The following is a 22750-nucleotide window of genomic DNA, read 5'->3' as shown; positions in this document are numbered from 1 at the left end:
CTAACTCTGGATTCAGCTTTTAGCGCATTCTACAACTGTTACACCCTAACGATTTTAATAACAGCTATATAAGTGTTCGTTTTGTGGATTTAATTTAGCTTAAGATAAAAAATGATACGCTGTAATACAGACGTCTCTTTCCCAATGTAAATCAATAGGGAAAAATCTTCCTGTGCCAAAATGACATCACGAAGGTTGTAGTACCACCGTTTGGCCACTACGACCCATTCATAAAATTGGCTTCAACTGCCGGCGCTCTTCCTGGTAAGGTCTGGGTGTCAAATGCGCGCCGAAATCATGAAAGCACTTTTACCCCCTCTAGCTTAGCAACCGCGCAATGCAATGTCACCAAAATGTCTTTATGTTCTGTATTTCATAGAAAATTCAGACACATTAAACACACTCAATTATTGCACATTAATCAGTTGTAACATTCTCTTGCTCTTTTTTATTTTTACTGTGTTTCTTCTTGCGTTTTTTTTTTATATTGTATTTGTTTTATGTCTTATATATATTATGTTGCACTGTTGGAGGACATGGGGTCAGAGCCTGGTACTTAAGCTGTCCATTGCCATTACTACACTGTAGCTTGAATTTGAATTACATTTGTATTTGTGTAGGTAAAGCCGTTGTTGTCTATTCAGAGGTAAATATTACAAATATTAAATACAACAAAAACATCAATATTAATTTAACTTTTAACTTTAACAATCAAGAGTCTTTTACAAACCTAAGGCTCTTATTTTTTTAGTCAATAACATTGAATAGTGCAAATACAGTATATACAATAAAATAAACTGTTTACAACTAACAAATCAGGAAAAATGCACATAAACATCAGAGTTCATTACATGAATTCAAAACTGAGGGCTTTATGAACAGAACACAGAAATGACAGGAAATCCAGGAAATACGGTGTTATAGATTGGTAAAAAAATAGTTGTTTTAGATTTTGCTCAATGTCAATTAGAAAAGCAATAAATAATGGGGACAATTCAAAGAAGCGACATTTGTGTAAGACTTTTTTTTTTATAAGAGAAGTACTTAAAAAAATACACTTCCGGTCATACTTTTTTTAACTTCCGTTCTACTTCCTGTATGTGAGTTTGGCTGCAGCTCAATTCCGTTGTACATGCATGCGGTCTGTCAAAAAAAAAACGGTAGATTTATTTATTGATTTACAGAATGAAGATCGTTACCTGGAACATAAATGGCATAAGGACTTTCAGAGGAGGCATTAAAAAGGCTCTTGATTCACTGGACGCGGATATAATCTGTGTTCAAGAGACAAAAGTGACAAGTAAGTGGTGTTAGTTTGGAAACGCGGAGAGGCTGTCATGTGGACGTGAAGTCTGTTGTGAAAGTAAATAAAGTGTAACCCCTTAATGTTTCCCCCACAGGAGACCTGCTTGATGAAAGAACTGGCATTGTTGACGGTTACAACTCTTATTTCAGCTTCAGTCGAGGACGCAGCGGCTATTCAGGTTCATAACATTGTATTATACATAGATTTTATGTCTTTGAATTGTTATGGTACAGTTTTTTCTTTTATGTTATATTTTATTCAACCGATCTCGATAGTGGAAAGTGGATAAGTGCATATCAAGTATTTTAATTGTGTGCAAAATTGAGTATACAAATTACCCTCTTTACTATACTACATTCATTTTACAGCTGTAGTCACTTTACAAATGAAGATTTATGCATTAAAACACAGCAGTTTATAAAGTAGGATGTTTTGTTATTAGATTTACAAACCAACAGTTAATACAAAAACAGCAAAGTCGATTATTTGGCTAATCGAGAGACAAATAATTCATTATATAACCATGTGATCAATAAACATGATGGCCATTCTCTAACCTTCTAGTCTATTTTGAATATTTGTTATGTTTTTGGGGATTTTTTTGGGGTACCATTGCTTTAAATATTTCAATAACATTTGCTGATTATACTTACGTTTACTTAAGTAACCTCTCCAACACTAATACTTGTAACAAAGTATTTTTATAGTGTGGTACTAGAACTTGTATTTTATTAAAGGATCTAAATACTACTTCCACCCCTGCCCGGGAAAAAAAAAACAAACCCACAATACTCTAGAGTAAAAAATGCTATAATTAACTTGTCACTAAATCCACACTGGAGTCCGTTAATGCTGCGGCCTGTTGTCACACATGCTTTATAGGCTCTGCAGATACACTCCTATAACTGTACAATCTAATTAACCTCCCATTCCTCACGTGCACAGGAGTTGCCACTTACTGTAAAGACAGTGCCACTCCATGTGCTGCTGAAGAGGGTCTCACCGGTCTGTTGACCCACCACGAAGGGGCTGTTGGATGTTATGGAGACCAGTCTGAGTTCAGCAGCGAGGAACTTCAGCTGCTGGACAATGAAGGACGAGCCGTTATCACACAGCACAGAATCATGTAAGAGAAATATATCCAGACTTTCTTTCCACATGTTTTACGTGCTGTATTTGTTTGTTTTTTCTCTGGTAATGTACTTGCATTACGTGGAATAGCCCTCACAATCTTTGATAGAAGTCAGATTTCCGAGTCAAAGTCCCTGGAAGCATTATAATCTGTTGTGCATGTGATAGCCTCTTTCCTTTTCTACCCTTGCTTTAGACTAGAAAGACAAAACCCAAAACAACATGTATGGAGGGAAATATGGACACATACATATATATATTATACACATCTGCCATACATATCTGTTTATAGTACACATATCTATATATTATACATATCTGCCATATACATCTGCTATACATAATATATGCATCTGCCCATACCTCCTCATTCAACAGTGTAAAGTGTTTAAATACTTTCAATGTATTCCACATATGTATATATTTCACATCCTTAAATCTTTATTGTTGTTATTGTAAATATTCTTCTCTCTTTTTGCACTATTTTATTTATCTTATTGGCATGTATGTTGAGTTGTTGGAGGAGCACGCGACATAAGATTTTCATTGCCAACATATACGTTGTATATGCTGTGCATATGACCAATAAAGCCTTGAAACCTTGAAACCTTGAAATGGAAGAAAACCTCATCGATATCAATTAAGAAGTGATTACTCTAACAGGACAGACTAACATGATATAATAATATGTTGACTATCCATAAGATAAATTGATAGAGAGACAAGGAGAGGCTGAATCCCTTTAAGGACATTGATCCAGGATAAAAAATTAGAGACGGGTCCAGGATGTAGAAGCCTGAACACAAGAATTAAAAATCGTTGTAATCGTTGAGAAAGACCACAAGGAGATTTTTTAAATGTAAACTTAAAATATTGTTCCCTTGCCTCTTTTCGACTATCTTTCTCCCCACAGGTGTCAGGACAAAGAGCAAACTGTAACTGTGATCAACGTGTACTGTCCGCGGGCCGACCCTGAGAAGCCGGAGCGAAAGCAGTTCAAGCTGCAGTTCTACAAACTGCTTCAGAGTCGGGCTGAAACTATACTGAAAGATGGCAGGTGAGAGTTTTCACAGAATGAAAATAAAGTTTCAATCTTTACATAAATATAAAATTACAGTTCTGTTTATGTATTTGCGAGCTTTTACCAGTTTAAGCCTGTTGCACATTTGAGTTTGAGCAGCACGGATGTATCTTGATGTTCATTTTCATACATTTTTCATGTCATTAGCAAATACAAACTTAAGGGAATTTACAATTTGGTCAAATAAAAAGTATTTAGTTCATTTCTGACTTATTGTGGATGTGTATCAAGTGTTTGCAACCTACTCTCATATCCTCTCTGTTCTTTAAATCTTCCAAACTAATGGTTTTTCTGTTCTATTTTTCAGCCACGTTATTGTTTTAGGAGACGTAAACACATCTCACCGGCAAATAGACCACTGTGACCCAAGCGACATTGTAAGTACATTGGAATACATTCATATCAAGGTTTTGCTCGTCTCTTGTGAAATGTGATTTTTCAATATCTTGCCGGGAGTCCAATCTCATGTCTGCATATGAAGTTGCAGCCAGCAGTTAGATTAGCTTATTTCTGACTAAAACAGCTGAAAAACTAAACAGCTGAAACCCTAAACAGCTGATCCAATGTAAAACAATCCCCCCGACCGGCAGCTTTCAATCTCATATTTCATGTGTGTCATCTGCACGAAAGCAGAACAAGTTTCAGTGTCTACTGCTCAGCTGTTCAACGCTTCCGAGGGGTGTTATCTATCGCAGCAACGAAGCATGTGGTGGTCTTTATTTCATCAGGATTTCTAACAATACAACTCTACATTTGTCATTATTTAGGAGGACTTTGGTGAAAACCCTGGGAGGAAATGGCTGAATGGCTTCTTGCATAGTGGCAGACCAACAGAGGAAACGAATGAGGAGCAAACCAACGAAGAATTTGAGGTAACTTCTTCAGATCCCGTCCACGGGGGGAAATTTGTGGATACATTTCGCTATTTCCACCCCACCCGCACCAGCGCCTTCACATGCTGGTCCACCATGACTGGAGCACGGCAAACCAACTACGGCACGCGCATCGACTACATATTCGCCAACTGCCAGCTCGCCAAGGAGCAGTTTTTGGCAGCGGACATCATGCCGGAGGTGGAGGGGTCGGACCACTGCCCTGTGTGGGGGAAGCTGAGCTGCGCCCTACTGCCCAGCTCCAAAACTCCCCCCTTCTGTACATGCTACCTGCCAGAGTTTGCAGGAAAGCAGCAGAAGCTATCCCGCTTCTTTGTTAAAGTGGACCAAAAATCAATTCAGTCTGAGCACAGGGAGGCTTTGCCGGGATCTCAAGAAGAGGAGGAAAGGAGGGAGAACTTAAACCCATTCGGAGCTGGAAACGCCTCTGGTAAAAAACGGTTATTAACATCAGACTCGGTTGTCCCAAAGGGGAAAAAGACTAAGACTTGTCCAAAGCCACAGGGCAGCCTCCTCTCCTTCTTCAAACCCAAACTCCCAACGGCTGCTCCCTCTACTGAAGCCCCTGAAAAAAAAACATTTGTCTCTGACGAAGATACCTCTTCGCAAAACTCCCAAAAGGCGTGCACAACCAGCAAAGATGTTTCCTCAGCCCCAAGCGGCGAACCTGTCCCTGAGCTCCTCGATGATGGTTCACCGCAGCTCTGCACCACAGTGGAGAGTGACAAACAGATTAAACTAAAACATTTAACCCCAGCGCCAAAGAAAGGGGCTTCGTTGGTGTTCTGGAAGTCAGTGCTTCACGGGCCGCCTCCACCTCCCTCCTGTAAAGTCCACGGGGAACCCTGTGTGCTGCGTACTGTGAAGAAGGAGGGGCCGAACTTCGGAAAACAGTTCTTTGTGTGCGCCCGTCCTCAGGGACACGCCTCCAACCCAGACGCTCGGTGTAATTTCTTTGCGTGGGTCGAAAAGGGGAAGTAACATGTTGACTGTGCGGACAGGTGTTTTTCCTAGCTAGTTACTACACAAATGTCTCATCATTTCACACATTTTAATTGCTGTTTGTATGTCTTGTTATTATAATAGTATTAAAAGGTTGCTTTTTTCCTATTATTACATTGTAAATAAAATCTGGTTCCAGCTTCTTCTCGCAATATTTCTCCGGCTTATATCATTTAATATTTAATATCTTAGATTTTTTTGCTATTGCTTGAACAAATAAAGCAAATTAAAGATTTGAAAATGTATTTCCCATAATCTCCTGATAGTTAACGGTCTAAAAGATCCTTGAAAAATAAGCGTGATTGACAGATGAATCGAGTATGACAGAAAACGCCACCGTTGGACCCCTTAGCCCACATTGTACGTGATAGGCTAAGGGGCGGGACATCTCTAAGCGGTTGACCAATCACAACAGAGCCGGTCAGCTAACCAATCAGAGCAGACTGGGCTCTGGTTTCAGACAGAGGGTGAAAAGAGGTGCTGCAGCTCAGGCAGTATGAGAAACATAAAGAGCTTTTTGAACATTAAAGCATGGAGACATGTCCCAGTAGAAACACTACATACTGATATGAAACCTGTACATTAGCATAATTCGGCCCCTTTAAGGAGCTGTGCATCATATTAATTCCGAGGGTCTGAGGTGTTAGTTGTTTAGACATATTTAATATTTACTAACACCACATCTGGTAACTATTGGTGGACATTTATCTAATTAACATCAGTGTCTTTCCTTTGTAGCCAGTAGATGGCAATAATGGTAGACATGGTGGACAAAAATGCAGTTCAGAGAAGAAATGAAAAGTAACTTTCCACAGAAACTCATTAGGCTGACATCACCAGCTGCAGAGCCACATTACAATCACTGAAATGTGATGTATGATAAGAATAGGTGATATTAGATAAGATAAACCTGTATTGATTCCTGTAAGGAAATCAGAAGTTAAAGCAGCAACAAGAAAAAGATTCTAACGCAGGATTGAATAGGCAAGCGGTCACATAAGGACGAATAAGAAGTATGTAGGCCAGTATCATAGATGGATTACTGAGCTGGCCTACTGGGCAAAGACACAGGTCAACCATTGGCATTCACCTACAAATGGCATTCAAACCGTATCTTAGCGGACAGGAAGAGACTCAAAATGACTATATAAACAATGAACCACTAGAAGGAGACACCAAAAGACTAAAAACAGGCTGAAACAACTACAAAGAGATGCAAGGGGACATAATTAATATGAAATGGGGGGAAAAGACAACAAAGGGACACAAAATAACAGCTTAACAGTTATAAAGTATGTGTGCCTATGAAGAGATATGGTTGGAGTTCTTGCACACGTGTTCCCAGGGGCACATGGCCAGAAAGAAGTCTATTTCTATTTGTCATTTTTTGATTTGTCAGTTTCAGGCCTACAGGAACAGGGAGTGGTTTACTTGTGACATGGCAGGAAATGTCCTTTACGCGCTCAATCACTACCTCCTTTTTCCCCCCATTTTTTTCTCTCTTCTCATAGCTGCATTTGTCAGAGGAAAAAAAGTCAGAATTCTGACGTGGACCAGGCAACACGTTTTAACTTTACTCTACTTCTGTGAAAACGAAGGACAATCCATCTGTCTGACAGCTACTGGAGAAGTGAGTACCAAACAAAAGCCTCAAGGCTGACATTATACAGCTGCTCTAACAAAAGCCACGAGACAAGTTCCCATTCACACATGTGGTGTGATACTTGAGATAAAATGTACTTTTACCTCCAGTGTTGTGTATATTGGCAGTAGAGATAGAGATAACAATATTTTCACGCTGTTTCTTTTATTTCTAAGTACTAATACTGCCCTTTTGGTGACAGGCGGGCCGTTTGTTAAGCACATGGGATTTTAAAGACGCGCAGACCATCATGAGACCCAATACTTGTAACATTTGATAAAAGTTTTTATCAGAACAAAAGGTTCCTTTTAAACCACATTTTTGTATAAAAGTATGTAATTATATGTTAGATGCTTTGTCCTGTAATCTTCCGAATCACTAAGGGGGTCATTTGAGGTGACGGAGGCAGCCATGATCTTCTGTACAGAACCTTGAACCTGATGACATGTTTAAAACGTGGACATTTGCTTCTTCTTTTAATATGATGTCAAGATTCCTAGAAACAAATCACATTTTCAAAAGTATGACGAAAACCTGCTATGACCACAGAGGAAAAATGTTTCCAGTAGAAGTGTGTGTGTGCCTGTGTTATGCTGAGATAAAGAGCATGTGGGTGGGTGTAAAGACGAAGCTCATATCTCTGTGAAGTTGAACTTATCGGCCAACAGAAATGTCGTTCGTAATTGTATGACATTTCAAAAACGTCATTTAGGCAAAATGAACTTTAAAGGGACCCTTGTATGCAAATGTTCAGGTTCATATTTATATTTGGTGTCTCTACTGTGACGTGTCCATGCTTTAATGTTCAACAAGCTCTTTATTTTTCTTATACTGCCTGTGCTGCAGCACCTCTTAGAAGAATAGAATAGAAGGAACCCTTAATCGTCCCACCCTCTGTCTGAAACCAGAGCACTATCTGCTCTTATTGGTTAGCTGGCCGGCTCTGTTGTGATTGGTCAACCACTTTGAGATGTCCGGCCCCGTAGCCGATCACTTGCAATGCGTCGGAGCGCAAGCCAATAGGAGTATGAAGAGTGTTACGAGATGTCACTTTGTTTCGGAAGTAAACAAAGGCGTCCAAGGGAGGCGTATCAGGCGGGGGATTTTATGGATTTCAGTCAGACAATTTTCATTCAGAAAACCTGAAAGGGAAACCCCAAACAAAGCATAATATAACCTGTTTAAATGTCACTTCAGGTCTTCTACGGTTTGTTTTGGACTGAGGCCATGATAACTTTTAAGCATACACAACGTTTCCACTCCTAAGCACAATCACATGTGGGCTATCTTAAAAAAAGATCTCCTAAGCTAATTACCATCCCTGAGACTTCCAGCAGGATGCCAACTGTCCCGCCCACACCATAACAAAGCCCCCCTCAGCTGACTCCCATTTGCCCCTCCTTTTGTATTTGCATGCCCTGTAACGACATGGTCAATGGTGGCCAGTATGAACCCTGTTGAATTCAGTGGGATTACCTGTAACCTTGTACTTCAAACCAACTCTCAAAACTACAGGCCATTCCTTTTTCCTTTTGTTCAAACCCTTATATTGGCACCTTTTCCGTGCAGACACCTGGTGAGCGGACCCCTCCAGTGTCTTTTTACCTGCAACAGGTTAAACAAAGGGTTAAGTGTGGGTGTTCCCATTTCTCGCTCACTCCTCCCTGCCTCTAATCTCTCTCACTCTCTCCTTTCTTCACTACCAAGGAGCTTTGGAGAGGAGCTCCTAGGAACATAAGGCTAAACATAAACATTGGAAGACTCTGAACATTTCAGAGAGCCAGGATTTATTCCGTCAATATTTGAAAGAAAAGTACATTTGTTCTTGACCACCAGGGTAAGTTCTTTTAAATAAAATGTGTGTATGTGTTGGATGTTGAGGAACACAAGGGAAGGGCTAACTGTCAATAGTGAGCTGCTCTTGCGTCAGACGAAAGCCATGTGGTGTGCCAGGAAGGGAGGCTACAGTAACAACTAGTGGGTTTATATTAAGATGTCATGGACAAGATTGTTTTATAAAGGTCATATTTAGAGATATTATTATAATGTATAGGGTTCGTCAAGGGTATTGGATGGGTTGTTTGAAATAAAGTGTTTCAAGTTAGCTACTTTTTTCCAACTATGTCAATCAATCATTCAAAGTGTATTTATAAAGCCCAATATCACACATTTTACATTTGTCTCAGAGGATTTTACAGTTTCTATGTGAGTGTTTTCAGGCTGCCCTTGTGGCCAATGCAGTAGTGTTACAGAGATGTTTCTTGTTAACCAGGTTTGTCAAGTTCCCAATCTCTCTCACATGAAAATGCAAAGAATGGTACTCGTAAAAGCTGCCTTTTTAAAATGTGGGAGCAACTAACACTTTCAAAACGGGCTATTTATGGACGCGTTAAAGGACTAAATGTCCCTGACTTTTTTAAATTGTCGCTGGTTTGTGTGTATTGGCTGCAGGCCATGGGAAAGTCAGGGTATGTAGCAGAAGATGGTTCCTGTAACCACAAGGACCTGAGGCAAGTATGCAGGTAATGGGCTATTCTGTATTTAGCCGAAATAGCACGGTGTACACAGCAACCCTTTGTTTATCTGTGTGGCCATCAAACTGTGAGGATTATTGTGCATCCACAGGCCTGCACATTGATGAGCGAAGGACTATAAGAAACTCTGGTTTTGTGTGAAACTCTTAAGGAATGGCACAATGTATTGTGAGTGTGTCCTTTTGGGGTCAAATGTGAAAATCCTGAGGGCAGTCTGACCCACGGAGGAGAGAAGTATCCCATGACCCCGGGGCAGCAGCAGCAGACCTACGCTCATTCCCATCCATGCCGGCTTTGTGTGGGCCACAACAGATTAGAGCAACATAAGTCCTCTGCCAACATTTGTTATTTAAAGCATGTCACACAAGCTCTAAGTGGACTTAAGTGTCCCATTTTATATTTTGTGAACTACTCGTGTGAGGGGTTTAAGTATCCTGATATATGCAAGGATTTCTGCGTCCCCGAAAGAGAAATCTACATTCTCCTCCTGCAGGAAGAACTACAGTAATGTGACTCTCAAGACTTTATACACAGGTCTGCCCTGTCATAAGCCACATGTTCTGTTTGTGTTCCAACATTATGATTCAGTGTTTCCTGTGTGCAGTGGCTACCATCTGTTTAAGTGCAAATAACAAGTATGTTTACCTTTCAAAAGGCTGAGTTTATTTAAAGAAGGCTGACGTCTGCCACCGCGACACACCTCTAAATCAATTATATAATAGACCAGAGCTATCTCTACATCTATCTCAAGACAGACAGACAGACAGACAGACAGACAGACAGACAGACAGACAGACAGACAGACAGACAGACAGACAGACAGACAGACAGACAGACAGACAGACAGACAGACAGACAGACAGTTCTCAAATGTTAATCAAGGTAATGGTCCCTTTCATGTAGTCTCCTTAAATGGTGTATTCCCCTTTGTTGCCAGGCAGAAACTGTTGTAATATAAAATCCACAGCTTTTGAAGGATGAAGGATTTAAATGATCAGAGAAACGAGGCGCAAACTTGACAAACTGCATCAGAGACACTGATTTTTGTTGTTTATTAAGGGTTTATTTTACTCGTCATGGCGGGAAGAGGACTTCTGTGTTTTAGCCTCCGGTAAATTCCTACTCAATGTCTGGATCTCAAGTTAACGGAAAACAAGCTGAGCAGAAGTTAGTGGCGATTTCACTTTTCTGCTTTCTGCCAAACAGCATGGAATAGCACTATTTCAGCAGTATTTAGTGTCTTCTACCAGGTTAAATCACCTCATTCAAAGGGTTTGGAGAGGAAGAGACCTCTAAGCAACTGCAACGATGGCGAAAACAACAACCGATGTTACTTTCACCGAACTCAGACTTTTGACATTGCTTTTATTGAAGAACACTTTTTGAAATATCACTGCAAAATATTCATTTCATTTTTAAGATAAGATATGATTAACCTTTATTGATTCCTGTAGGGAAATATAGTTGTTAAGGCAGACAGGAATAAGATTGAAACACATGATAGCCCAGGTAAGTAGAAGTACATATATACACATTTATATAATTTTGTGTGTAAAACATATATAAATATCTGGCATATGGTGCTGGTTGTCACTTTAAATTATATATGTTTTATATGTACTACTGGTATCTGGCTCCTACTTTATTACTTCTATATGTTCCACTTATACGCCTGCTGCTTTTTTCATTCCGTGGATGTTTATTTATTAGATTTTTGGGTGGGATTGAAGGCTTTCCACTTTATTTAATGTGGGACGTTTGTATTTATTTGTACTGTCTCCTTTTGCACTGTAAATTTACCCTCTGTGGGACGCATAAAGAATTTCCTATTTCTGAATCCTGAACGGCAAAGCTACAAGCTACTTGCAGTCTTCACTGAGTAAACACAGGATGGAAAGTTGGCAAGATCAATGGCATGAAGCGTGTTTGTTGTGGAAAAACAATCAAAGCTGACATTAAACTCTCTGAACTTCAGTTCAAATGTGAAGGAGTTTAATGCATGTATAACAAAAACATAAAACACTTGTTTCTCTTTTCCTCCATCCAGGCAACACTTTGAAGAGGATTCATTCAGTCCAGCAGAAGCAAACTTCGAAGAAGTCCCAACCTCAGTAACCAGCATGGAGCTTCAGAAGATGAACGGGCACAGCAGAGACGATGGGTAAGTGTAACAAGTTCATCTTAAAGGGGCCCTATTCTGCTCATTTTCAGGTTCATATTTGTATTAAATGCCACTACTGTGACATGTCTCCATGCTGTAGTGTTCCAAAAGCTCTTTATTTTTCTCATACTGCCTGTGCTGCAGCCCCAGTCTGCTCTGATTGGTTAGCTGGCCGGCTCTGTTGTGATTGGTCAACTGCTTAGAGATGTCCCGACCCTTATCCTATCACGATAATGTCTTGGAGTGCTAGCCAATAGAAGCACGAGTGTAACATAGTGATATCACTATATTCAACAAGTAAACAAAGGAGACCGATCTCCAATCCTCCAGAGGGAACTTGGGGATTTTAGCCTTTGCAGACCATTTACATGCACACTAACTACAGGAAAGGGAAACACCAAAAAGCATAATAGGGCCTCTGAGGTATTATTCAAGGTGTCTTTAAGCCAGAGTATTTCCGTGGCTCTCTTAAAACAATGAGTTTTCTTCCGCTGTAGGTTTGACGGTCTGGATGGCTTGGCTGAACACGACGAGTTTCTCCCACACAAAGCGGGCGTCAAGAAGGAACACCAATTTACAGATGTGAGTGCTTCTGCTCAGCGATTTGTGTTGCTGTAGTTCAATCAGATAAATAAAGACTTTTAAAACTGTATCTCTGTGTTCAAATACTACCTCTGTTGCTCCACTCCTGCAGTTCGAGGGAAAGACTTCTTTTGGCATGTCCATCTTTAACCTCAGTAACGCCATTATGGGCAGCGGGATTCTGGGATTGGCTTATGCGATGTCCAACACTGGAATTATTCTTTTTCTGTGAGTATGCAAAACAAACACAGTCCTTATTTTGCTGTTCGTCTATTTTTCCAGCCTTTTATTTGCTCAAAGCACAGTATTAAGTTCTAATATCTTTCCCAATTGTCCAATGAGGGTAATAGTATCTTGATTTCAGGTGTTTGTGTTGTTATGTGTAAGGGTTACGGTATGAGTTTTGGAATGATAGAGTCAAGATTTTTAGGCTGCTCCTGACCCACTACAGAACTTTTTCTAAAGCCAATCAAATACTTTTATTCCTTTATATTTAAACAAAGAAAGAAAATAATCTTCTATCAATCAGTGAATCAGAACTTTATTACAGACCTGAGGTCCAGATAGAAGACAAGACATTTCATGGAAAAAATGACATACAAAAGCAACACAAACCTACAACGAGACATTTATACGGATTTCTCCACATCTAATTTATGTATATTTGAAATCTTTATGCTGTCCTCGTGCTGCGTTCTCTAGCTTGCAGAACTAGACAGCTAGCTAACAATTTGTCGTCTAATAAATAAAGTTGATGAACTCAAGCGAGGCAAGAAGTGTTGGTTTTTCTTCCGTTTACTTTGTTCACCAAGCAAGTATTCATACAGGACATTCGTTTTTTGTAAAACTGAAACAAACAGAAACAAAGGATACATCAATTTCACGAAGATAATATCACAGTACATAGCAGGTAGCATGATACCACGAGAGCTAGCATAGCTAAGTGACATTATCATAGAGCATGTAGAAACTAATATTCATCGTATATTCCTAATTATTTACATGGCATTGAATGTACTAACAAATGATAGACACTTACAGACTAATAATGTCCAAAGCTCACGCGTGAAAAGGTAGCTCTTCGAGGAGGAATTTCGGCAGTGGCTGAATCCGTGTGCTCTTCTAACTGAGGTCAACTCGTCAATGAAAAAGAAACTAAACCTGCGTGACTTTGTAAATAATACTGTCCACTAGGTGGCAGATATAAAACCCAAAGCTACCAAAAGCTTATGGAGGGCAGAACAATCGTATTTGTACTACGCGTTTATCTCGCTGGAAAGCTCTTCATGCCTCTTGCCTGAAAGTTGCTGTACACAATTATATATTTAAATAATCATCCATTTAGATCAGGATTCAAGTCTCATATTCCCCGAAAAGTTTGTGTCAGTTTATACAGATTGGATTAAGTCAGTAGAGGGTCCTTGTAAGGCTTTTTGTGTAACCACAGCGGTGTGTGTGTGTGTGTGTGTGTGTGTGTGTGTGTGTGTGTGTGTGTGTGTGTGTGTGTGTGTGTGTGTGTGTGTGTGTGTGTGTGTGTGTGTGTCATGTGACTGTCATTATGTGTTTGTGTTTGGACAGGTATGTACATTAGGGCTCATACACACGCAGCTTCCCTAAATCAGATTTAAGTGTTTAAAAATAGCCCGTAGTGATCAGATCCAAGAAACGCCTGCTGGATCAGTCCTGTGCTATGTGGCAGGGGGGAGGAGGGAAGGAGGGGGAAGAATGGGGGAGAGCTGCTTTCTCTGGAAGACAAACTCTCTTGTGTGGGCAGGGACGAAAAGACAACCATTACTGGAAGGAGTTGTTAGGATTTAGCTTCTGAAGAAGTTTCTAAATAATTACTAAAGAGAATAGAAAGCTGTATTTCTGTCTCTCTTTTTTATTCATTTAATTACATGATTTTTGTCAATAATCGCAGCCTTAAAAAGTACTTTGTATAGTATTTATATGTATTTATTTACTATATATATATATCAATACATGAGTTAAAACGATTCAGTGGATCTCAAGGGGTTTTCAGTATGCTGACAAGTATTTAATTGAAAAATAATCTTAAATTGCATCCTTAAAAATACTAAATATGCTGTTTATATATATGTTGTCCCTGACTGACCCCTGACAGTTAGATGGTGCATTTCAAGGGGTTTATATTAAAACTGTTCTATTTTACATGTACATAGTTTACTCATTCGTGGACTTTATCTTGCACTATTTCAGATTTCTTTTTTACTGTTGTTTAAAGTATATTCTGTTGGAGGAGCCTGGGGCTGATAACTCAGCTGTAGCTATTGTGAATATGACAATAAAGTCTTTGAATCTGCAAAACCTAGAGGTCTCTGCTCTTGTGTGGTTCAGGTGCCTGCTGGTGTCCATTGCCATTCTGTCTTCATATTCAATTCATCTCCTGTTGAAAAGTGCTGGAGTTGTTGGTAAGCTGGAGCCACCCAACACACACACAATTTGGCCAACATAGCCATTTAGTTGATCCTTCAGTCATCACTCATCACACTCATTTCTGATGTGGTTCAGGTATCCGTGCTTATGAGCAGCTTGGAAATCGAGCTTTTGGCATCCCTGGAAAAGTTACAGCAGCATGCATCATTACAATACACAACATTGGAGGTAATGTCTTGTTATTTCCTACCTTTAAACTAAATGTTTAATATGTTCAAGCAAATGTATTAAACCAGATATTACTGGCTGATTTCACATCCTTTTAGCGATGTCCACCTACCTATTCATCGTCAAGTCTGAGCTCCCTTTGGTTATTCAAGCCCTCCTTGGTCAATCCGGAAACACAGGGTGAGTTTCAGAGTCATATTCTGATTCATTCATAGTTCCTGTTTGTTGTTTCACGTTGTACTGATTATTTTATTTTTTCATCTGTTTGTCTGGTTGTTTTTTTTAGAGAGTGGTTCATGAATGGAAACTACTTGATCATAATAGTTAGTGCTGCCATCATCCTTCCTCTAGCACTCATGAAACAACTTGGTATGTTTCTCATTCTGTCGTCACATTTCTCTTTCATTTCACTTTTTATTCCTCTTCCATTTTACATCTTGTATTCACTTATTTTTTTTACATTCACTGTACTTTAATTTGCTTTTCTGAAAAAAAAAACAATTCTTAATATCGTTATCATTGCACACAGGTTACCTGGGCTACACGAGTGGCTTCTCCCTCTCCTGCATGGTGTTTTTCCTCATCTCGGTGAGTCTACAAATATTCAAGGAAGATAAACAAAGTAATGCACAAACAAAACAACCTGACAGTCAGTCAGTCACTGATTCAGTCAGTCAGTCAGTCAGTCAGTCAGTCAGTCAGTCAGTCAGTCAGTCAGTCAGTCAGTCAGTCAGTCAGTCACTGATTCAGTCAGTCAGTCAGTCAGTCAGTCACTGAGTCAGTCAGTCAGTCAGTCAGTAGGCATTTAGTTTATTGGCCAGTTATCAGTTAGGTAGTCATTCAGTCAGTTAGTGATCTAGTTATTTATTTAGCTATCTAGTAAGTTAATAAGTCAGTTAGTTACTTAGTTAGTCACCTAGTTAGTTAGTGAGTGAATGAGTGAGTGAGTGAGTGAGTGAGTGAGTGAGTGAGTGAGTGAGTGAGTGAGTGAGTGAGTGAGTGAGTTAGTTAGTTAGTTAGTTAGTTAGTTAGTTAGTAAGCTAGTCAGGCGGTCGGTCACTCAGTCAGTCAGTCAGTCAGTCAGGTAGGTAGTTAGTTAGTTAGTCAGTCAGTCAGACATTCAGTTAGTTAATTAGTTAGCTAGGGTAGTGAATCAGTCAGTGAGTTATTTAGTTTCTTAGTCATTCAGCCATTTAGTTAGTTAGTCAGTCAGTCAGTTAGTTAGTTAGTTAGTTAGTTAGTTAGTTAGTTAGTTAGTTATGTAGTCATTTAGTTGATTAGTTAGTTAGTTAGTTAGTTAGTTAGTTAGTTAGTTAGTTAGTTAGTTAGTTAGTTAGTTAGTTAGTTATGTAGTTAGTCTTTCATTTAGTTGATAAGTTAGTTAGTTATTTAGCCAGTCAGTTTGCTAGGTAATTACTTAGTTATTTACTTACTTAGTTAGTGAGTTAGGTAGTTACTAAGTAAGCTAGCCAATCAGTCATTTACTTAGTTAGTTAGTTAGTTAGTTGTCGTAGTTTCTTATTTACTCAGTCAGTCAGCTAGTTAGTTACAAAGTTAGTTACAAAGTTAGTCGGTTTGTTAGTTTTTATAATAATTCAAAGAAAATTCCTTGTATGTTTAAACCTACTTTGCAAAACCCTGTTTCTGTTTCTGATTATGATAGTTATTTATCTTTGGTGTGTCCTCCCAGGTTATCTACAAGAAATTCAACATCCCGTGTCCCCTGGTTGATGAACATCATCCCAACAAGACAAGTGCTTTTGTAAACGACCACATAAATGTGACAGATGACTTCTGCGAGCCCAAACTATTTACCATTAACTCACAGGTCAGAGGAAGACATTTTTATTACCCCTCGCCTAAATCCCCGAATCTTTCATTTACTCCTTGGTTAGCACCATAGACTGTATATGGTTTGCACATCGGATTCACTGTCATGTGTTAGTAGGGCTAACATTGGCGGTTGTTATGTCAACAGCAATAAAGTGTACAATGTCAACAGTAGTGTTTGGTATAAAACATGGATGCGTTCTAGAATTTATGTTTGGTGGGTTATTCACTGACCTTTGATATGTCTTGCTTATAGACAGCGTACACCATCCCCATTCTGGCCTTTGCTTTCGTCTGCCACCCAGAGGTGCTGCCGATCTACACCGAGCTACGAGAGTAAGTCAGAATGATTACCTTATAGGAACACAGAGAGACATGGTAAAAGGTTCATGGAAACATTTACTACGTATGTTTTTCTGCTTATATTTACTCCAGCGCCACCAAGAAACGGATGCAGAACGTCGCTAACATCTCCATCCTTGCCATGTTCCTCATGTACCTGCTGACGGCTCTTTTTGGTTACCTCACTTTTTTTGGTAAGCAGTGGTGGAAGAATGCTTCCTATTTCAGTAAAAGCAGCAATAAATAATAAATATAGAAATACTCCTGTGTTCAAAAAGTAAAAGAACAAAAGTATTTGCATCAAAAATAACTTTAAGTATTTATTGGATATAATAGCACCTTTTTAAAATCGTATATACATATACTATATCACCTTACTAAACTATTGATGCAGTAATGTGTTCATAACTCCCACACTGATCCTTGGGCACTGTACTAAATTTCCCTCTGTGTGCAGTGCTGTTTAAATGTGTAATCTCATTTAAATCCTCTACATCTAATTCCATTTTCTAAAATCAGAGTAGAGTTTATTTCTTCCTGGTAGCTGCCTCAAAGTGCTGGCTTTATCGGTCAAAGTTTCACCTTGTTCTGAAGTTATAAATGGGGATATTTTTTAATGAATAAGCCACTTGTATCCACAGCCCATGTGTTCCAGTGTTGTGAATGAGGGGATAGACCATGTATAAAGAGCTTCTGTGTGTTTATGTGTGTGTGTCTGTGCGTAGGTTCTGTGGAGTCAGAGCTGTTACACACCTACAGTCAGGTGGACGCCCTCGATGTCCTGATGCTCTGCGTCCGTCTGGCCGTGTTGGTGGCTGTCATTCTGACCGTCCCCGTCGTTCTTTTCCCGGTAAGATATCTGTCAACATGAATAATAACTATATTTATGTTTTGATTTCCTTTCTCTTCACACAAATTCAACACACAGCAACAAAAGAAGATTGAGATAAAATAGATGATCAAAAAGTGACACAAAAGAAAGGTTAAAAGAGTATAAAGCTATAAAGTTAAATCATTGATTTGCTTAAAGTTCATTGGAAAATAATGTTTCTGCCAAAACGGTTTAAACTTCTGAATTGTGACTATTTCAGTTTTACTTCGGTGGCTTTTAAACTCAAATAGACATTTAATTGGGTGACATATTATTTAACAAATAATACACGGATCAGGAACAGTAATAGATAGTTGCAGAACTTTATAAAATAGATTAAAAAATTGCCATATACAAAATACTAATAAAATAAAAGAATTTCTATACAGTATAAACTGTATATACATCTATGGATATAAAATACTTGGAATAATATATAATATAACCTTGCTCTACAGGAAAGCCTTTATACAACAAAATATTCAGTTTCTCTCAAGAAAAGACCTGACCTTAAAAAAAGTCCTTAAGATAAAAATGTAATTCTATGTTTTAAATAAGATAATCATACATTCATGTCTCAAACGCAAACGCATCATGGAAATATCATGCACCACAATTATATGAAAAGGGTGCCCCCTAGTGGTCGTACATGACAGGGACTGAAGATTCGTTCCCGAATTAAACTCTCGAAAAATGGTTGATGTAGCTCTAAACCACATTTCTGATGCTGCCGAAAAATGATGTATGACTGAAAGAATAAGTTTTAAATAAGGACACTGTAACTGTGCTGTTTCAGTTCTGTGTCCGTCACAGTGTACCTTATGAACCCAGCTAATTATAACTCAATGGTGTGTTTACTGCCATGACTTTTTCTATTTTTTAAAGTAGATGCTAAAAATGACAAGTTATCCTTTCACTTAAAAAAATAAAAATAATTACAAACACAGACTGTAGTCACAAACCTTTAAGATGTCAGATTAGACATAGTGTTTGACATTTCGGGAAGTGAAACCTATTTTATGTCTGCCCGTTCAGAATGAAACTGCTGTCAATAGACTGATAGCATAGCTTAAAAATGCTAGCTGTGAAATAGCTATCCTGGTTCTGTACAAAATCAAACTTTTTTTTTTGTTGTATATCCTTATAGATAATGTTTTAGGTGTCAAGTTTTGGTTTTACAAAAGGGCCATGAATTTGGCACTCTCTCCACTGTTTGCTGGTAGCTTTTTTAACAAAGCCAGGCAAGCTATTTATAGGCTAATTGCTAAGCTAACTAGCAGCTAGTTCCAGCTTCATATTCAAATGGTACATGATTAATTCTTCGTCTCAATCTACCCAAGAAAGCAAATAAACTCATTCCCCAAGTATTCTTCAAGTGTGTTGCACTTCTAGCCTTAACTAGTATACAATAAGCAGCGATTTTAATGGAAAATGGTCTGCTAATATGCTAGGAGGAGATGTAGTTGCTGCAGCAGTTCTATAACGATCCAATATTGTGATAGAACAAGACGAATTTACTACTTTTATATATTTTCATTTATAAATCCTGATGCATATGTGGTTGTTAAGGAAAGGCATGACATTCTCCCTCTTTTCCTCCCCTCCCCCTGTAGATCCGCAGGGCTTTGCTGCAGATCCTCTTCCCTGAAAAGCCTTTCAGCTGGCCGGTGCACATCGGCATTGCATTTTGTCTCCTGTTTGTGGTCAACCTGCTGGTTATCTTCGTGCCCTCCATTCGCGACATCTTTGGACTCATTGGTAGGTTTGCACAGTAAAAAAAATTGCCTTCTGGTCTGGGATTATATCATTTATTATCATCCCTAAACTCTGTTATTTTTGACTGTGTTTATCTCTAAAAAAAACCCTCCCTTTTTGTTTGCAGGAGCCACATCTGCTCCCAGCCTCATCTTCATACTGCCAGGAATCTTCTACATCCGTATCATTCCTGAAGAGCAGGAGCCTTTAATGTCCAGACCCAAGATTCAGGTACAACTCAGCTCCCTTAGCTTTCTAGGATACTTCAAACATAGTAACAGACCACTACTTTACATTTAATTTTCCAGATCTTTCCATTCTATATTGATCAAGATGTATTTTTCTTACCAATTTCTTGTAATTTGTTTAATAATGGCTATTCTTACCACAGCGAATAAGTAATAATCGATCCCTGTAATTTCTTCTGGTGTTTTTCAAAGTAATAGTATAAGTGGGTTTTTATTTAGAGGAATACCTAAAGTAGCTGACACTTCTCTTATAGCCATTTCTCAGAAGCTACTTACCCTTACATGATCAAAATATATGAAGTTTTGACTAATGCCCTACCCGTCCTCTCATTTTTAAGTAAAGTGTTCCTGAATTTGAATATGGGGTGTCTGAAAATACTGGATAAGAATCTTCTGTATGTATTACTTTCAGTAGTTTGATTTAGTTGTGTACTGAATGCATCTTAATTAGGATTAAGCACCCAGGATACGTTAAATTAATCATACATTTTAATTTGTTTTAGTGTTGTTGATGCCAATGTCCATTCATCCCTTTCCCCTCCTGCAGGCCGCAGTCTTTGCTGCTCTCGGAGTCGTCTTCATGGTCATGAGTTTGTCGTTTATCATCATCGACTGGGTGTCCGGGGGGACTAATAGCGGAGGTGGCCACTAACCGTCTCAACGGTGAAACCAAACGAACACAATGCCATCCAAAACTCTCCCTGTTATTTAACTCCCCCCCCCACTTCTCTGTTTCAAAGCCAAACCGAAAAAAAAAGGTTTGGCTGAACAACACGAAGGATATGTGAAGTTTTCCTACAACAGAAAAAATTATAATGGAGAAGGTAAATGACAATGCAAACCAAAGTGTTCTGACTGAATAAAAACTGCTTCTCCGTAAGGATGTTTTGGAAGCAAGTGTAGAAATGCAAAAGACAACCAAAGGATGAATGGGAACAGCATGACTCAAATGGAAATCCAATTTTAGGGTATGGGTGTAGCTTGGAATAGCTCAGTCACTGCCAAAATCCTTTCAACACACTTCCCCACACAGTGTGTCAATTTCTTTTCCGGATGTTTGCATATACAAACATTTCAGTTGTCCATCCATCAGTTGCTGGTTTCCTTTTACATTTAGGACTGTAAAAAATACTGTTCCAAATTACCCCTAACTTTTACAAAAAATCAGCAAAATATGAGCAGTGAGGGTGGGGCCACACTTACCATTCCACTCTTACCTAGATGAGATATGCAGTATAATGAGTTGTACATGGAGTTTAAAATGTTTCTAATGTGCTGTTTTTAATCTATACTGACACGCAACATGACTGCTGTAGAAGTGAGCATCTCCCAAACTGAGCCTGAGGTGGTCTTTTAATAAATTATACAACAGAAATGGTACAATTTGTGATGTTCAGCTGCTATCAATGAAGTTAAAACACACCATTTCAGACTATCACACGTGAATCAACAGAGGTGGTTTGTACAGTTTTTAATGTATTCCGGAAAAAAAGAAAGATCCAGAGATTATACTTTTGTGTCATTTTGAAAGAGGGTGTATCACACTTTTTAAAATATAAGTTTGGGGAGAAAAAAGCCATTTAAACGTGTGTATGAAATATTGTCAGTGTTAAGTGTGTTTTAGCCGCCCCACAGACTGTTCAGTATGGTGAATAATGACCTATGGGTGTTTTTAAAGAATTGACATATAAATATATTTTGACTTTGTTATTCATCCTGTACATTTTTAAATTAATTTGAATGTTGATATCTTTCAATAAAATATGTGTCTCATTTGTACAAACTTGCTTTTTAATCCACTGCCTTATTTCAGGTTCAGGTTCAGGTTATGTATTTTTACCCGTAAGCAGATTTGGTTTGCAGATAAAAGACAAAGGATCCATTGTGACACGTCTTAAAAAAACACAGACAAGACCAATCTAAAAGTACACCCCGCTCCGTCACATCTTATTTTCATTTGCAATATTAATTAGGCTGTATATGAGTATATCAAGTACTCAATTTATTCAATATTTTCATTATATTATGTATTGTGGAGATACTGTAGTGATACATGTACTTTATATTGTGTATTATTTAGCTCTCTAGTGATACATGTCCTTTATATTGTGTATTATGGAGATACTCTAGTGATACATGTCCTTTATATTGTGTATTATTTAGCTCTCTAGTGATACATGTCCTTTATATTGTGTATTATTTAGATACTGTAGTGATACATGTCCTTTATATTGTGTATTATTTAGCTCTCTAGTGATACATGTCCTTTATATTGTGTATAATTTAGCTCTCTAATGATAGGTGTCCTTTATATTGTATATTATTTAGATACTGTAGTGATAGATGTCCTTTATATTGTGTATTATGGAGATACTCTAGTGATACATGTCCTTTATACTGTGTATTATTTAGCTCTCTAGTGATACATGTCCTTTATATTGTGTATTATTTAGACACTGTAGTGATAGATGTCCTTTATATTGTGTATTATTTAGATACTGTAGTGATAGATGTCCTTTATATTGTGTATTATTTAGCTCTCTAGTGATACATGTCCTTTATATTGAGAATGCGAATCACAATACCTTAATTTGAGGGGAAATGTACAATTGTTACAGCACATGAAGTGCCAAAGATAGCTTAATTAAGAAGCAAGCATTAAAATAATAAAAATAAAAGAAGAAATTACACAATTTTAGAATCTACTTAAACACACCGCTGCTTTGACACAATGATTTCCCAACTGG

General features: G+C 38.4%; 2 protein-coding genes across 3 annotated transcripts; both read left to right on the top strand.

Moving 5' to 3' along the window:
* The first annotated feature begins 1096 nt into the window (after positions 1–1096).
* apex2 (APEX nuclease (apurinic/apyrimidinic endonuclease) 2) lies at positions 1097–5518 on the top strand. The gene is made up of 6 exons (XM_063882152.1): positions 1097–1300; positions 1401–1484; positions 2252–2432; positions 3351–3494; positions 3826–3895; positions 4286–5518. Exons 1-6 carry the CDS (start codon positions 1186–1188, stop codon positions 5390–5392), a joined length of 1701 nt encoding a protein of 566 aa, XP_063738222.1. The 5' UTR covers positions 1097–1185; the 3' UTR covers positions 5393–5518.
* A 1401-nt stretch (positions 5519–6919) lies between these two features.
* On the top strand, positions 6920–21786 carry LOC134863577 (sodium-coupled neutral amino acid transporter 3-like). Of its 2 annotated transcripts, none has more exons than XM_063882169.1 (16): positions 6920–7043; positions 11637–11750; positions 12248–12332; positions 12445–12560; positions 14691–14764; positions 14865–14957; positions 15056–15137; positions 15244–15326; positions 15487–15545; positions 16648–16785; positions 17044–17123; positions 17223–17323; positions 17855–17979; positions 19614–19758; positions 19883–19986; positions 20551–21786. In XM_063882169.1, exons 2-16 carry the CDS (start codon positions 11710–11712, stop codon positions 20653–20655), a joined length of 1431 nt encoding a protein of 476 aa, XP_063738239.1. In that variant the 5' UTR covers positions 6920–7043; positions 11637–11709; the 3' UTR covers positions 20656–21786. The 2 variants fall into 2 exon arrangements, with proteins under 2 accessions (XP_063738239.1, XP_063738231.1); XM_063882161.1 differs by lacking the exon at positions 6920–7043 and adding an exon at positions 8757–8892.
* The last annotated feature ends 964 nt before the right edge of the window (positions 21787–22750 follow it).

This window comes from Eleginops maclovinus, chromosome 1 (assembly GCF_036324505.1).
Source record: "Eleginops maclovinus isolate JMC-PN-2008 ecotype Puerto Natales chromosome 1, JC_Emac_rtc_rv5, whole genome shotgun sequence".
In the NCBI taxonomy this organism is placed as follows: Eukaryota; Metazoa; Chordata; class Actinopteri; order Perciformes; family Eleginopidae; genus Eleginops; species Eleginops maclovinus.
Note: the sequence above shows the minus strand (reverse complement) of the source record. Positions and strands in the feature narration are given on the sequence as shown.